General features: G+C 39.7%; 2 protein-coding genes across 2 annotated transcripts in view; one reads left to right on the forward strand and one right to left on the reverse strand.

Annotated features, from left to right (window-relative positions):
- Positions 1-7,807, forward strand: part of LOC145982731 (caspase-1-like) — a 38,663-nt gene extending 30,856 nt beyond the window's left edge. The window contains exons 4-6 of the mRNA XM_083116093.1: positions 1,953-2,128; positions 6,834-6,960; positions 7,519-7,807. Of these exons, the coding sequence (XP_082972219.1) occupies positions 1,953-2,128; positions 6,834-6,960; positions 7,519-7,781 (566 nt within the window). The 3' untranslated portion in view covers positions 7,782-7,807. The remainder of the gene's footprint in view (positions 1-1,952; positions 2,129-6,833; positions 6,961-7,518) is intronic.
- Positions 7,808-9,397: 1,590 nt separating this feature from the next.
- The window catches only part of LOC145982736 (pickpocket protein 19-like), a 56,703-nt gene continuing 49,692 nt past the window's right edge, over positions 9,398-16,408 (reverse strand). Inside the window, exons 7-9 of the mRNA XM_083116099.1 lie at positions 12,610-12,727; positions 11,170-11,270; positions 9,398-9,822 (exon numbers count right to left, since the gene is read on the reverse strand). Coding sequence (XP_082972225.1) covers positions 9,554-9,822; positions 11,170-11,270; positions 12,610-12,727 — 488 coding nt within the window. The 3' untranslated portion in view covers positions 9,398-9,553. The remainder of the gene's footprint in view (positions 9,823-11,169; positions 11,271-12,609; positions 12,728-16,408) is intronic.

A 16,408-nucleotide genomic window follows, 5' to 3' on the forward strand; every position in this document is an offset into this window, starting at 1 on the left:
GATGAACAAACCAAGAATGACCTCACTCTATTACTTGTGGTTTACGACGTTCGGGACTAGATCGGGGCGACCTCTGGTGACAAATTCATGAAACTAATCGAGCAAAGCATAGCGTACCGCTGTCTGTAAACAAAGTCACTGTGAAGACAGACTTGGTATCGTGAGAAGTTGCAGCTGTATCTGGAGTCGAGAGGGAACCAAGGAAAACTCACCTCTGTTTTCTCTCAACAAATACTAACAGGCCATTTTAGCTAATAAGCTTAGGCGACAGCCAAAGATATTTTACAGTTTGAAATCACGTCATTCCGAAACAGTGAACTTAATGAGGAAAAGGTAGCTGGCAACTACAAACTACGAGAAGCTACACTGTCCGTGGCAAGCACATGGCGCTCTCCTAAAGTGCTAAAAGCGAACGCGTAATATTGATTGATTAAATTAGATTATTTTACGTCGCATTTATGCCTCTTTTGGCTAATCGCTACGATGAGGATGAGTGATGATTTGACTATTTGAGGAAATCGATGAAGGGGCAATCACAAAGAACACCCATGCTCCAGACGGAATTCGAACCCGGAACTCCTGGCGTCGTAGCGCGCTGTGGGATCGCGTAATCTTTTATGTAGTTATTTACATAATACTTTGAACCTTTTTGTTTTACGAAGTTGTATGATATACATTTTACAGTGTGCAGTTAACGCCAGCATAATATGAACTTAACTAGAATCCTTGATCTAAGAAAATACAGTCCTTGGCATTTACTATCATCCATGATTTCATGGCCTTCCGGATAGTGTTTTGATAACATCATTGCCTTGTAATCAAGAGTTCCGGGTTCGATCTTCGATGGAGGCGCATAGAGGCTCATATCCTATTTTAAAATGTAGATCCAGTCCCGATTAGCCTATCTGAGAAAAAAATGGACTTATACTATGATTTTTTTTATTGTCCTAAGCGGAACAGTATGGAACTTAAATAAAAAGTAGGTAAAATTTATTGGCAAGAACTCGCGAACTGTGTTTACAAAACATTATTTTTTAAAAAATAATAATAATAATTTTGTCTGCTAGAACTAGAGTGGTATAGGTGGATCATTTCTTTTTAACTTTAATAGCGATTCGCACCTATTTACTGAACACTGTTTGTTTGGTGTGTTGTTTCATGAGCATAAGGTCGTCCGAAAACGGACCCAATGAGATCACTACATAAGGATTGTGTTATGTAGCTGTGCAAAAGTAATTTAGTAGGCGAATTGTCCAGCATTATTTTCATTCAGTATGTTTTCTACGAGGTGACAATTATGAAACAAAAACTGCATTAAGCAGAGGACAACACCTTTTTGCGCCGTCCTCCGCTGAGGAGTGCTACGACGCCAGAGTTCCTGGGTTTGAATCCTGGCCTGGGTATGGGTGTTCTTTATAAGTGTCCTTTCATCAATTTCATCATATTATCCCTTATCCTCGTCTCCGCGGTTAACCAAAAGTTGCATAATAGCGAAGTAAAATAAATCAAAACAATCAATTAATTAATTAACACCTATCAGGATCAGCACAATCCCATTTCTTAAAATAACACAGGTTGTATAATAAAAATAAATTAATATAGCTATGGACAACTTGCCGGCTACCATTCTTGCCGTTCGTTATAACCACAAAAGGGGTACCCTTTTTGCTACTTAACTTCTATTAGCAGTGGCGGCGATTAGGGGGGCGAGGGGGGGCTCTACCGCTGCACTACGCTAAACTTTATCTACCAAGGTAAAGTAAACTTGCCTTGCCCCCACCGCCTAGCTTTGGAACTCAATCGCCGCTACTGTCTATTAGTGATCTCTGTACGGATTCAATAGATATGGAATCGTGGAGATATAACACCTTATACTTCTCCAGAGTCCACCACACCTCTATTTCCTTTATTGTATTCCTGGATGGAAAACTGACCATTCACATGCTTTTCAGTTTCGTCGGAGGACCACTCAGATGCCGACTGTCTTGTTGTGGTGGTTATGTCCCACGGTGATCCCGGAATCATTCACGCTTATGACAGCCCTTACTTCATAGAGGAACTCTGGTACCCCTTCACAGGGAATAATTGCCTCACGTTGGCTGGGAAGCCGAAATTGTTCTTCATACAGGTAAGTTGGATTGTCATAATATAAGCCTTCTCTCTCGCCATAAGTTTTTGTTCCCATTCTTGTCATTGAGATGATGTGAACATTAGAACTGAGGAATATTATGCTAGGTGTGCGGCCCCAATGATTTCAAAAGAAAAAGTGCTAGATTTTTTTTAAAAGAAATATTTCTCTAGCTCTCTCTCTCTTCCTGCCCCCCCCCCCCCCACACACACACACATTTCACCTCCGTAGTTTATTTTCTATTTATTATATTTTCTTTGTCTTCATTTCTATTCTCTGTTTGTTCTTCATTTCAACTAGTGGCGGCGATTAGTGGGGCGTGGGGGAGCAGTTGCCTCCCCACTTTTTGATACTTTTGCCCCCGCACTCTGCTAAACCTTATGTATAAATGTGAGGCAACCACCAGTTTAGTATTTCTTTTTCAATTGTATTTTAATTATATATATATATATATATATATATATATATACAGGGTGACTGGTAATTAGATGTATTCCCTGAAAGGGGTTAAAGTAGAGACAATTTGCAATAAATTTGACCATATGATACCCCGTCCGAAAATTAATAGTTTTCGAGATAATCGAGTTTCATTTGTTTTTGAAAAAAATGACAATTTTCCACATAAAAAGTTGAATTGAGAAAAAACTGCTCATTGTATGGAACTTATTTCAGCGTTTGCTGATAGCTAACAAATAAGTGGTTAGTTGAAAAAAAAGTTTTTCCCAAATAACAATCACATGTAAGTAACGGGTGGGTCTAAACTTACAAGTGATGATAAAAAATTGCACTCTTAGTTTACTTGGCAACGTATTAATAAAAAAAATGGTATGACACGAAGCGTACAAATTACGTAAATTACTTCCTTGATTCATCAGCTTTCCAACAAGGTAGAAATGTTGCTGACATTCACATTTGTGTACAAGAAATAACACTTGATTCATCTTCATGTGAATGGAATCAATGAACAATACAATTAAAGAACATTACACGTCTTGCTCAAAGTGGGCACCTCCGTTACGAATGCAGGCACGCAGGTTTTTACGGGTCATTTGGTCTCGTAACTCGTGATGTGATGGTGGCCTTGACGTGTTGACCAGCTGTTAAGATCCTCTCCCTGAGCTCTTCTTGCGAGTTTACCGGTGCCTTGTCATGTGGCTCCAAATGAAAAAGTCGCAAGGCGTCAAATTGATCGGGGGATCGAGCTGGGCAGGGAATCGGTCCGCCTCGGCCAATCCATTTCTTTGCGTAATTTTCATCCAGCCACTGTCGCACGCCCAGGCAGAAGTATGGATGGGCGTAATCAACAATCATTTCATCGAGCCATTTTTCCTGCCCCAAATCTTAAATGGCATCACTTATGAACATTTTTTGTGGAACGGGATGGCAATGTTGTTGGAGGATGTGCGTCTAACTACAAGACGTGCCATGATTTACCAGCATGATGACTGCCCAGCTCGATCCCCCGATCAATTTGACGCCTTGCGACTTTTACATTTGGAGCCAAATGACAAGGCACCGGTAAACTCGCAAGAAGAGCTCAGGGAGAGGATCTTAACAGCTGGTCAACACGTCAAGGCCACCATCACATCACGAGTTACGAGACCAAATGACCCGTAAAAACCTGCGTGCCTGCATTCGTAACGGAGGTGCCCACTTTGAGCAAGACGTGTAATGTTCTTTAATTGTATTGTTCATTGATTCCATTCACATGAAGATGAATCAAGTGTTATTTCTTGTACACAAATGTGAATGTCAGCAACATTTCTACCTTGTTGGAAAGCTGATGAATCAAGGAAGTAATTTACGTAATTTGTACGCTTCGTGTCATACCATTTTTTTTATTAATACGTTGCCAAGTAAACTAAGAGTGCAATTTTTTATCATAACTTGTAAGTTTAGATCCACCCGTTACTTACATGTGATTGTTATTTGGGAAAAACTTTTTTTTTAACTAACCACTTATTTGTTAGCTATCAGCAAACGCTGAAATAAGTTCCATACAATGAGCAGTTTTTTCTCAATTCATCTTTTTATGTGGAAAATTGTCATTTTTTTAAAAAAAACAATTGAAATTCGATTATCTCGAAAACCACTAATTTTCGGACGGGGTATCATATGGTCAAATATATTGAAAATTGTCTCTACTTTAACCCCTTTCAGGGAATACATCTAATTACTAGTCACCCTGTATATATGTATATGCATATATATATATATATATATATATATATATATATATATATATATATATATATATATATATTCTTGGGTTTATATTAAATATTAATCTATTCCTATTCTCCTAGGGTATTTGGGTTATAGTTAGGGATTAATTGAGATCCAGTACTACCAGTGTACCCTCATACACGGTCCATGACAGATTACGGGCAGCTAGATGTGGAATTTCAACATGTAGTGTAACAAAATACGCAAGAGGGCAGCACCTCGTGTGCCTGACCAAAAGGGGCTCTTGTGTACATCCCCTCTGCCGGTCAGTTCAAGAACCACCCCAGGAGGGAGAAGGGGGAAGTTTTTTATGTTATTTTTCTCTCTTCGAGGGGAAAGGCTACAAAAGGACACAACAAGGAATTAATATGGCGGAGTAGAAGGACATAGTAAAACAGCCTGTGTGCGAGTGTTCATTGTGCAAATAGTGCGGATAAGAATTTTTCTTCATGTGTGAAATTGAACTAAAGACCAGAAAGAGAATGGAATATATATATAAGTGCGGAAGAAAGAAGCCGCCGAAGCAGTGGCGTGACGTGACTTTTTAAAAAGTGTTACCGGCTATCAGTACGACAATTATGCCTGCTAGACGTTATTACACCCTGAATGGTGATAGACCCTTGTCAATTCTTCATCTGTGTCCGTGCGAAGGGGAAGAAGAAGAACCACACTTTTCCCGGGCCAGTTTGACGTTTGTGTGGTGAGCACTGAGCAGACGACAGAACTCCGCTCCTTCGTGGAAGGGAAACCCAGCTGTACGTACTACTGTTGCCAACTTAGTATTTTGGAGCAAGGTTTGTCAAAATCACGAATCACACCAAGGAACTATATTTTCGTCTGTTACCTAACTGGTCTCAGTTGTAGTTCAATCCAGCCTTTGCTTTGCAGTCTACTCTGGTTGCTTCACAGAAATTGTATTCCTATTTTAGGCGGGATTTAGCTCTTTTCTGTCAATCCGATGTGACAGCATTGGCTGCTCCGGTGGGTCTGAACGGCAACAGGGCCCCTTAACAGGCATATGAATAATACACCAAAGTCCTTCCCCGCTCTTTCCTTGCATTGGCGCCCTCTTCTCCCTTGTTGCCTCCCTCTTCGCTTCTGTCGGCTGCAGGAAAAATGTCCTAGGCAATATCAACTAGACGGCAACGGTGTTCATTAACGTATTTAACAATGTTGTCATTTTATTGAAACAACTTTTTAATTCTTTACATTTTGCTGTTACATGCGGTAACACCGGCTACATGCACGCCACGCCTCTGCGCCGAAGGAAAGTGTGTCAAAGAAGAGGGCTGGACTAGGTTAGAAGGAATATGCAGGTGAGAGTGCAGTGAATAAGGGCCCCAACGGATTTTGATTTGATTTGAACTTAAAATTTTGGGTGCGTCAGCACTAAGGCTATTTTGCACCCGTCACATTATACGGGGTCCAGCCACTTATCATTACACATAACAACTCTAACGTTGCATAACTAAAATCATAAAATATAAAATATTAAAATCTTCTGACTTTCGTTAAAAGCTGAGGCTGTAAAGGAGCACTCAGCACAAATAAGGACAAAACACAGGACAACACAAACAAAATTATACTGGCTATGGGGCCAGTCGCCAGTTCAGGGTGTACTACGTGGAAGTGAGGTTGACTTTTGGGCGCCTACGTGGAAGGTACCCCTTACACCCCAGGGCCCCAACGGAAGGCGCCGGGACTTAGAGACCTCTAATAACTAAGACGGAACTGTAAATACAACAAGAAGCAAAAGTATATAACCTATAATGTTCACAATCATTAAATCATCATCTTTTTAACAACGCAGAAATAATAAATTCAACATTTGTATAAATATTATTGTACTGGTTGTTTTTTATGAACAAATTATTGTGCTCAGGGCGGCGAGGTGGGGAAAGGGTTAACACCTACGTAAACTTCCATGAGAGTCTCATGCCATCCCTTTCGTCTCTCCCCGTTGTGCGTCACAATAAAGGAAAAGTAAACTGTCCCCCCCCCCCTAGTTTTGGTACATTGCCCCCGCAGTTTTGGAACTCAATAGCCGACACAGTTCAACACTATATTTTTCTCTCCATCTCTCTCTTCCCCTATTCAAATCTTCTCCTTTTAAACTGCAGGTCTAGTGCCAATTTGTCTGTGTGTGCATAAAGTGGTCTTAGCACAGAAAATGATTAAAAAAAAACATTCGACCCTTCTTCTTCTTGCCTTTTCTCACTTATTGTATGTAGACCTTTCCGATGACGTAGTGGTAATTAAGGGGTCCCGGTGGAAGCACATAGGTTTGGATCCAAGTGCCGATTAGCCTTTCTGTGTATAACGTGGACTTAAAACTAACCCCAAACTCACTTCTTGTACAGAGGTCATCTCTTTTCTCTACCAATTGAGCATTATTGTAGCAGAATTGCCTTGAAATTTTCAGGAAAACACCTCTCCTAATTTTCCGGGTTATGTCGAATAAGATGTGTTTCTGTTGCAGGCTTGCAGAGGGAACCAAGCGGACGCAGGTATCCAGCTCCAACAAAGAACGAGACACGACGCGGCCCCACAGAGCTACAAGATCCCATCGCACGCAGACTTCTTCCTTGCATGCTCCACAGTGGATGGTGAGTTAGCAGCCTTTCATAACCAATGCATTGAGGTGAACGCGAGGTGTCCAAACTCTTGGTATACCTTTGACAATCTTGCCTTCGAATTCAGAGACTTCCTCGCGTGCAATCTAATGAAATTCTCTGGGAAATTAACATTTTAAGGGGTAATAAAGGGGTCCCGGGCTCGATACCCGGTGGAGGCACATAGTGGTTCGGATACCACTTTAAACTGTAGGTTCAGTCCCGATTAGCCTGTCTGTGCATAAAGTGGACTTAAAACAACAAATCAACAGCAAATCAACATTTCATCAATTCCATCTGATCATCATATAAAACAGAAATAAATAAAGAAGTAAGAGATGTGTGAAAGTAAGGCGAAGTTTGCAAGGGCACTTTGACAAGGAACAGCGATATAAAATATACACTCGCCTTTTGATAAAACAAATAATTCAAAAATTGCAAATACTACATTCAAAGTAATGATATAAGTAATCATCTAAATTTTGATTGGAAGAATTAAGGGTCTCCTAATTATTAATGAGAACGTCTTCGACAATTTATTCTTTTTTTCAGGATATTATTCGTGGAGAAATCCCAAGGCTGGATCCTGGTTTATCCAAGCCCTCTGTTCAGAACTAAAACACAACGGAACAAAAGATGAGTTGATGACGATCATGACATCTGTGAATCGTAAGGTAGCTCTTGACTACAAGTCATCAGTCCCAGGCAATCCCATGATGCACGAGATGACGCAAGTACCAACATTCTATTCAACTCTAACCAGGCATGTACTTTTCACGGACAAGAAGCATGTTGAGAGAGAAACAGTGCTGTAGCTTTATGTAACTGATATGCAATTAATATATACGTATTTCATCTTAATACTTGTTGACTGTTATTAGCGGGATATACGAGGGAGAGACAAAGAAAATCCATAATTTCTTTTCGTTTTTTATCTAGTATCCTGCATTTTAGCATAGACCCACTGCTGATCTACATATATTTACAAGTCTGAGTTAGTGCCTGTATACCTACAGAAGAATCTTTGGGATGCACGTTCAGTCACTCATGAGCCACTGCGAAAGTCTTTCCATCCATCTGTATGTGACCTGAGGATATTGTCGAACTTTCTCCTTCATTCTTACACTTGATGATGTGGTGAGCATGCATAGAGGTATTGAATTTTCGTTTGCCGGGGAATTTTTTTAAGTTCCAGAGGGTAAGGAGTAACTGTTCTTCGCTGGTGCAAGTGTGTGTATGTTAGGGTCCCTTTAATCTTTAAAATTACAAAAATGGCGTTTTGAAGCTCATTTGATCAGTGTTGCATGAATAACAGTTTGAACTGTATTCACTCTATCCTATAATTTTTGTCGGACTTTTAATGTTTTCATTTGACCCTACCTCGTACAAATATTATCAGGAAAATGATATATCGCTATTTTCGTTCTAGCCGACGATTCTAAACATGAAAGATAGACGAAACTTCGCCGTATATCTGAAAGGTATCTCTTTTGTGTGCGTTCACTTGTTTATTGTCGCTCGCGCTTTGCTATGGCGATGCGATTACGTTTGAAATTCAACGTTCTCTCAGAAACAAGCCATTATTATTCAAGGAACCTGCTTCCCCATCTGCTTTCCACTTTCAGTCGTCACCCCTATTTTGCCGCTAGACTCGTTCAGTCGGCGCATGCGCACTTTGCATGGTCGCGGCCATGAAGGATTTGTGGAACATACAGTGAAAGCAAACACTAGATACAAAATATAATTTTATTTTGAAAATGACTTGTAATCATGAGACTAGCAACAAATGCTGGAGGAACAATACACCCAAACTATCTTATATGCTGGAAACAAAAGCAATAAGCATGACGAGCATACACTAAACATAATACAGCGCACTTCCCCTTGCATATATGTAAGTTATATTAGCTGAAAATACAAGCACATTATTGCTGGGAAGCGTGTTAAAGGGACGAGTTTCGATCTCGCCACCCAAGTACTCGGGTTTGAGTCCCGGTCTGTGTGTTCTCTACTTGTACCCCTCTGTCTAGCCATTACTCACATTCATTGTCGCGATTAGCCACTACTAACAAACAATGCAATACAGAAAATATGGTCGGTGGAGCCGATGTTTTCCTAATTTTAGGTATTTCTTACCGTAATAACAATTTGTTATCAATTTTCAGCAAGTACCAAGGTTGAGGCATACAATTAGGTCCATGAGGTTGCCTAAGATACATATATATCTTAGCTTAATTTTTAATTGTTAATTAATATATTATATGTAATTAATTATAATCGGCTTCTCGTTCATAAAACAATTTTAACACTGACGTGCAATACTTGCTCAGTTATGCGATCAAATATCTCCGTACATTGGGAATATAGACCCCCAGAATATTCGTTTCTTGAAACTTTATGGCACTGTCGAATGCACAAGTACTTTCGATACGTAAAACAAAGAGAATAAACATGGTGATGGACAATTTGCTTGTTAACACTTATGCATCCAACTCTACAATCAATCTACGACACAAATGAATACACCGAACACATTAACTGACTGATGGACCTATCTTTATGTACTCAACCTTGGTCAAGTACAAATCTATGGCAAGTAACCAGGCAGTGACGAAGTGTCCTGAACCGTAGATATTCTCGACTGCATCTCCAACGGGCGGTCAACAGGGTCGGGAAGGCCTATTCTGCAGAATCTGCGGGTACAGAAGGTGATCATTCCTTCAGGTAGCATCCTAGATGTACCCGAGCGTTGCATGTACCTCTTGCAGAGTGGTCGGAATGTGGAGAAGTAGATAAGCTCAACGGCGCTCACTAGACTGAAGCCCAGGAAGAGACTTGCTATGCCGCCAAACGACACTGGAAAAATGGAAGAGACGCATCTAAATCGAACAACAAACCTATGCACTATAAAGCTTAACCAAGTTAAAAGTGCCGGGGCAAATCAGCAAACTAAAGTGCACGGTCATCTGTTTTCTCCTCTCGATTCTCCCATTCTCGTGGCTTTTGGCAGTGCTGCACAATTTGTCAACGCAGGAACATGAGAACAATGCAATCAGCTGATTGCATCGCCAACGCTCCCTGCGCTCGCTTACTGCTGAAAATACTACAACGCCAAAGAGCAATCTTATATTGGTTAAGCTGTACACTACAAATAACTAATATTCTTGATTTTGATACATAAAACAAGCTGTAGATGGCAGTTAAATCTGTTTGAGCATTCTGTGAACGATATTGACTTTTTTTGCCAATACAAGTAATATTTTTTTCTGATATTAATTAATGAGTTTAATAGTACATGCCGTAACAAACTAGCAGTTGAAACACAACGTACATATTTTCAATGGAGCATTTCAAGAAATTCGCTTGATCTCAAGAGTATGATCTAAGATCTCCTTCACAAGCCTTAAAAGATTGAAATGAATGAATTTCTCTTGCAATTTAATACCATGTTTTTTAAATTTTTCATATTTATAATTTATTGCATTATCGAAACATTTAACTATAGGGGTGTAAGGGGTGACCTTCCACGTAGTACACCCAAATGTCAACCTCACTTCCACGTTAGTACACCCTGGACTGAAGACTAACGAGGCTCTGGCGACTGGCCCTATGGCCAGTATAATTTTGTTTGTATTGTCCTGTTCTTTTGTCCTTATGTGTGCTGAGTGTTCTTTGCAGCCTCACCTTTTAACGAAAGTCAGAACATTTTAATATTTTATGATTTTAATTAAGCAACGATAGAGTTGTTATGTGTAAAGATAAGGGGCTGGACCCCGTATGGTGTGACGGGTGCAAAATAGCCTTAGTGCTGACGCACCCAAAATTTTAAAATCAAAATCAAAAAAAATTTAACTATAAGTTTGAATAAGAAATTACGCAACTTCAATACCGTACAAAATTATGGCTATATAAAATACAGAAATTCTATGTGTAGGTTGACTTGCCTGAAGTAATCTATCGTTGATGCTGTTTTGGAATATAATTCCTTAGCTGAATATTTACCAATTTTTCGATCTCTCTTATATATTTTAATACTCGGATTAGTCAGATATTTTATTTCTAGAGCAAAATCTTTTGGGGCTCAAATGGATGGCATAATAAATGCTGACAGTCATGAACTTTAAGAGATATTCTTTATTCTTTACTGCGAGATACTATTAAATGTTTATTAGTTACTTACTTACGTACTTACACATTTCTTACCTAATAGATCTAGCCAGTCAAACACAGCGGTCGTTCTGTACCTTACAATATCGAGGTCTTTGAAGAAAACTTTTAAGTTGACTTTGTCGGGCATTTCAGGTCTAAAATTCAAGACAGACCATATGAGAATTTGCATAGATTCAGTTACTTGATAAATAGCATGCAACGTTAATTGCAGATTGTCCATTGTCTATAACATGTACTTTTTATGTCCAATTAACGTTGCATGTTAGTGTAGAACCATTGTCACTAACATTCAGTCGAGTGATTATTTTTCATTGTCATATAAGAAGAGTTGTAGATGACAGTTCAATCTGTTTGGGCAGTATTGATTTTCTTGCCATTATACAAGTATAATTTCTCTGAAATTACGTAATGAGCTTTATTAGTATATGGCATGGCAAACTAAGAGGTGAAACATAACGTGTTTACAAAGAAGCACTTCCAGCAATTCGTTTGATATCAAGAGGATTATGTAAGTAAATATAAGTATGAAAGAAAATTGCAGATCTGGAAGTGCCTTAACGACATTAAGGACCAAATGTAGAATTGTGAAACATCACTCAATTCTTGGCATAGATAATCTCTACAGTTATACATGGTTATTCAGAAAGAAGGAGTAGATTACAAATCTTTACTGTGGGCACGCGGTAAAAGATACAAACATGTGCTATGCGCCACGAGAGTAAGTAAGAATCAACATTTCATGCACTCAATATGAGTACCGTGTGTGATGCGAGAAACATGGAAACAAGAATCCATTTCGTTCCAAACGCGCTTCAACTGGTCTACAGTTGTCGACTCCACACCCGCAACAATTCGACGCTTTGCCTCACTAAGCATTGTCTTATGTACTCACAGAGATAAAAATCGCAGGGATGATATCGGGAGATCTGGGCAGCTACCAACGATGCACAAGATAATAGTGTCCACCTCATTCAATTCAGCATCCCGGAACGCAGGAGTCGCCATGTTCCTGTCACCACCCCAAGTGCCGCCATCCAACGGAAGTTTACATGCCTCTCCCGTGGCGCAAAGCACATGTTTGTATTTTTTAGCATGTGCCCACAGTACAGATTTGTATTCAACTCCTTCTTTTTGAATAACCCTGTATATTCATCCATACACTCCAATTGTCATTTTCTGACTAAACTGAATGTTCTCATTTCTCATACGTGTAATTTGATGTAGTAAGAAGCTTTTACAAATATTAACTGTCAAAGTATAACATGGTGGCCTCAGAAGTTATGTTTATAGTTTTATCTGTGTGAAACCTATCACCAACAAAGAGAAGCTTGATTGTAGATAATACTTAATTTATAGGATATATAATATGGTTTACTTGTTAATTTTAAATTAAACTACAAAAATATATCCTTTGAAAAGAAAATATACAATGGTGTTCCTCAGTGTCTCTAACAGTGAAGGAAATACACTTACGCTGGCAAAATGGTGCTCTCAACATTGTAAGAGGTGGTGGTGCACACTGGCGGGCAGCTGCAGTTTAGGCCCTCGAAATTGTCATCAACGCCATCTAGCTTCACTGAATGCGTTATTCCTGTAACAAAGGAAACTGATACCAGCTAAGCTCATTTGCTAATTGAGTAAATTATTTAACACTCCAACGAATACAAAGCAAACACATGTATCCTCAGAAACTATACTTATATTTGCATTTTTGTTTTATGGCGTCGCTTTCGCTAATAGGTCAGTCCATCCCAAATGGTGCAGCACTGGTTGTTTGACCATTTTTTTTTAAAAAAAATCATTAATTATTTTTATATCGCTTCGTTTAAAAGTAGCGGTCATTTTTGCTTCATGACTTCCGATACTTTTGGCCTTTGCAGATAGTAATAACAAATTTGAATACTCAGCTAACAAAAATGATAGAAAGCTGGTGTAAAAAACATTGTTTCCAGTACATTTTAAACTACACTTTATGTTCTGTACGTTTTTTACCACCTCCAACGAAAATGGCTAATATTTAAGGCCAAAACTGTTATTCGCCTTTCAACAAAAATCAAAGTTTAGGATTGTTTTTATATCAGGGAAGGACCGTAATATTATATATATATATATATATATATATGTGTGTGTGTGTGTGTGTGTGTGTGTGTGTGTGTGTGTGTGTGTGTGTGTGTGTGTGTGTGTGTGTGTGTGCGTTGGTATACCCGTCATTAGGAGGAACAAGATCAGAAAAATTACCAGCATTAAGAGGGACTTTTTCATTGCGAGGTAATTTTGGTGGTTCCTCGGAACGAGAGAGCACATTATTTAATATTATGGCCGAACGGGCAAAGGAAAATTTAATGTCGTGGAATTAATCGACGAAGGGGACAAAGATCTATATTTTGATAAAAGATAGAACAATGTCCGACAATTGTACTCGGAGTTATGCTACAAAACAGTGCATTTTTCTGGTTCCTCTTTTCGGGGCATTGTGCCTGTACGTGTGTATCAGGTGTTTATCGGCTCCTCTCAACGGGGCTCTGTGCTTATCACCTACACACAACGTGTGTGTCGTTTGTGCGACGCCAGAGACATCTGCAGTGTGTGAAAAATTGCGGAACTACATCAGCGGTGACGTCAAGGCGGAGCGAGGAAGATCGTAGGGGGTGGGGCCTGCGGTTGCAGAGAACAGCGTTGTCGGATCTCCCCCTCAACTTACATGACTCAGCATTTTTCACTGACGGCTGTGAACGTTGCATTGTTCGCAGTGCTGCATAAGTTGCAACGCTGGAGAATGCAGCGTTGCTACATCATTGCCTACATGGGAAATGTTAACGGCGCTTCACGATTGCGTTCTGAGAGGGTTCGTTGTGTCATAGTAGCCGTATTTAATATATCGGTTTGAGCTTGGGCAATTATGTCTCGTATTTCTCGGAAAATATATATATCATCGAAGAATTGTAGCAATCTGCCGGAGGGCGCGTGTGAGCGAGCAAAGAATATTGTAGGAAATGCTTGTGTATTTCCTCATCAAGAAAGCAAACTAGTAGGATTTCTTCTTGTATTAATTAACAAAATATTCAACCAGAGTTCCTATGCTAGAATACTGGAAATGATTAAGCTGACTAAAACACAAAAGCCAGATACAGGACAATATACTACAAAAACAACATACATTTTTACGTTCTTAATTATGGTTTAACTATTCGTTTTCTCCGTCTACTCCACTCGTTAAAAAATTGCTCCTCCTCTGTGGTGACAGTGACGTATTTAAGAGTACGACTTTAATCTCCTTCCCGAAATACCTTCCACCCTTAAAATGTTTCTTTCGTCACTAGAATGCAGATGCATATGTTCAAAAATGGCAAAATACGTAGTTAAACATTAATAAGAATAGGTTCTTCACTAACATTTCAATATTTTTCGTAATACATGTCTCTAAACTAAGGTAGAATTCACACCGAACTTACAGGCGACACGTGTTGCTTGAGGATTTCGCCAATCCAACGCAAGTTTCTGAGCCCTATTATGCCTGCCGCTACGTTATGAAACGTTGCTGTGGATTGACGCGTTTCCAATCGACATATGTCATTTGCACTTGCTGTTTGGAGTGAAATTCACGTGTTGCTTGACGTTTCGGTCTGAAAGTTACAGGCGACAAGCAACACGGAGATGCCAAGCAGCTTTCAGACCAAAGCGACACACAACACATGTCGCTTCGGAACTAGTCAATCAATATCAACGTTTCACACCTTAGCGGTAGCCCCAGAAGACTGAGTTCGACTGGTGAGATTCTCAAGCACCACATGTCTCTTCAATGTGAAATCTCTCAATGAGAGAAGAGCCCAGTTCGAGCGACATGCAAAAGCTCACTAAAGCAACACATACACCGCGCACAAGTGAACAGACCAAGTCAATTTGATGCACGGCCCGAGCGACATGGTGATTTCACACCCAAGCGACAAGCGACAAGCGACACGAGACCCTTCAATCTAATGCAAAAGATTCATTGCGTATGCGGGAACAACAGAAACAGGTGACACGATGCACCGTATTGAGAACATAGTCCAGTCCAAGCTACAAATGCATCTTGTGTCGCTTCAGTTCAAAATTTTTGTTTTCAAGAAGCACGTTAGATGGGGATTTCACACTGAAACGACACTACACGCATGATTTTGTGCGAGCAATAAAGGTTTCGATTTCCTGTGGGGCATAGCACCTTGCACTGGCGTACGCAGGGGGGAGCTGATGGGGCTACTGCCCTCCAGAAATTTTAAGAAAATCCAAATTTTTAGATGAAAATTTGTTAAGAACTCAAAGAAAGGAAAGATGTAAACGCAAACCTCCCTTAAAGTTAAAATGACACCCGATAACCATTTCTGTCTTCGAGTACAATTTTAAGAGTGAAAAGTTCAAAATGTACGATAGCCTATATATTTTATTCGGTATCCCACAATTCTAGAACAGAGCTATATACTATACACCTTTATAATTTCAGCCCCTCCAGAACAAAAATCCTGCTTACGCCAGTGGCACCGTGAGAAAAATTGGAGCAGACTATGATATCGAAAACCAGAAAACTACGGCGACTCAATTGTATTTAACTTAGTATATGGCACATGTTTTCCCTCTTCTCGAGTGGCAGCAACGAATCGTCCCCTAGGTATGGCCAGTGCATCGCCCAGTGACATATACATGAGGGAGGGATGAGAGACAGGCCTGTGGCAAGGAGTAGCAAGTCTCCATTTTGACTTCACAGCCTAACAAAGAAAACTAAAGGTGGCCAGGAGGGGAAATTTCCTTTGGGCTCAGGATCGTGGTGTGTGTTGCAAGGCGTGCTGTCGACAGTGGCGGCGATTGGGTTCCAAAACTGGGTTGGGCAAAGGAACTTTACTTTTCCTTTATAGATAAGCTTTAGCATAGTATCGGATCAAAAGTGGCTAAAAGTGGGGGGGGGGCAACTGCCGCCCTACGCTCCCTCAGTCAGTAATGATTATTCGACTGTGAAATCAGTTGAAATATTGGAATCAGATTATTTTCTCATTCATTCCTACACATTCTATTTCATTTCGCTTTGTAATAAAAATAAGCACTTGATAAATTTTAAAAAATATATATTTTTAAAATTGTTTTTAAAATCAACGAAATTAGACAGAAATATGACTGACACATTTTAAGAAAGAAGTTACAGTCCGTGAATTACTTTTTCACAGTGTTCAATAATTTTATTAGGAAGCGCTTTTCTGCCATTTTATTTAACCGCAACGGTGCGGATGTGTGGTGTTTAGAA

Source organism: Lepisma saccharinum, unplaced genomic scaffold, assembly GCF_977018435.1.
Source record: "Lepisma saccharinum unplaced genomic scaffold, izLepSacc3.1 HAP1_SCAFFOLD_379, whole genome shotgun sequence".
NCBI classification, from domain to species: Eukaryota; Metazoa; Arthropoda; class Insecta; order Zygentoma; family Lepismatidae; genus Lepisma; species Lepisma saccharinum.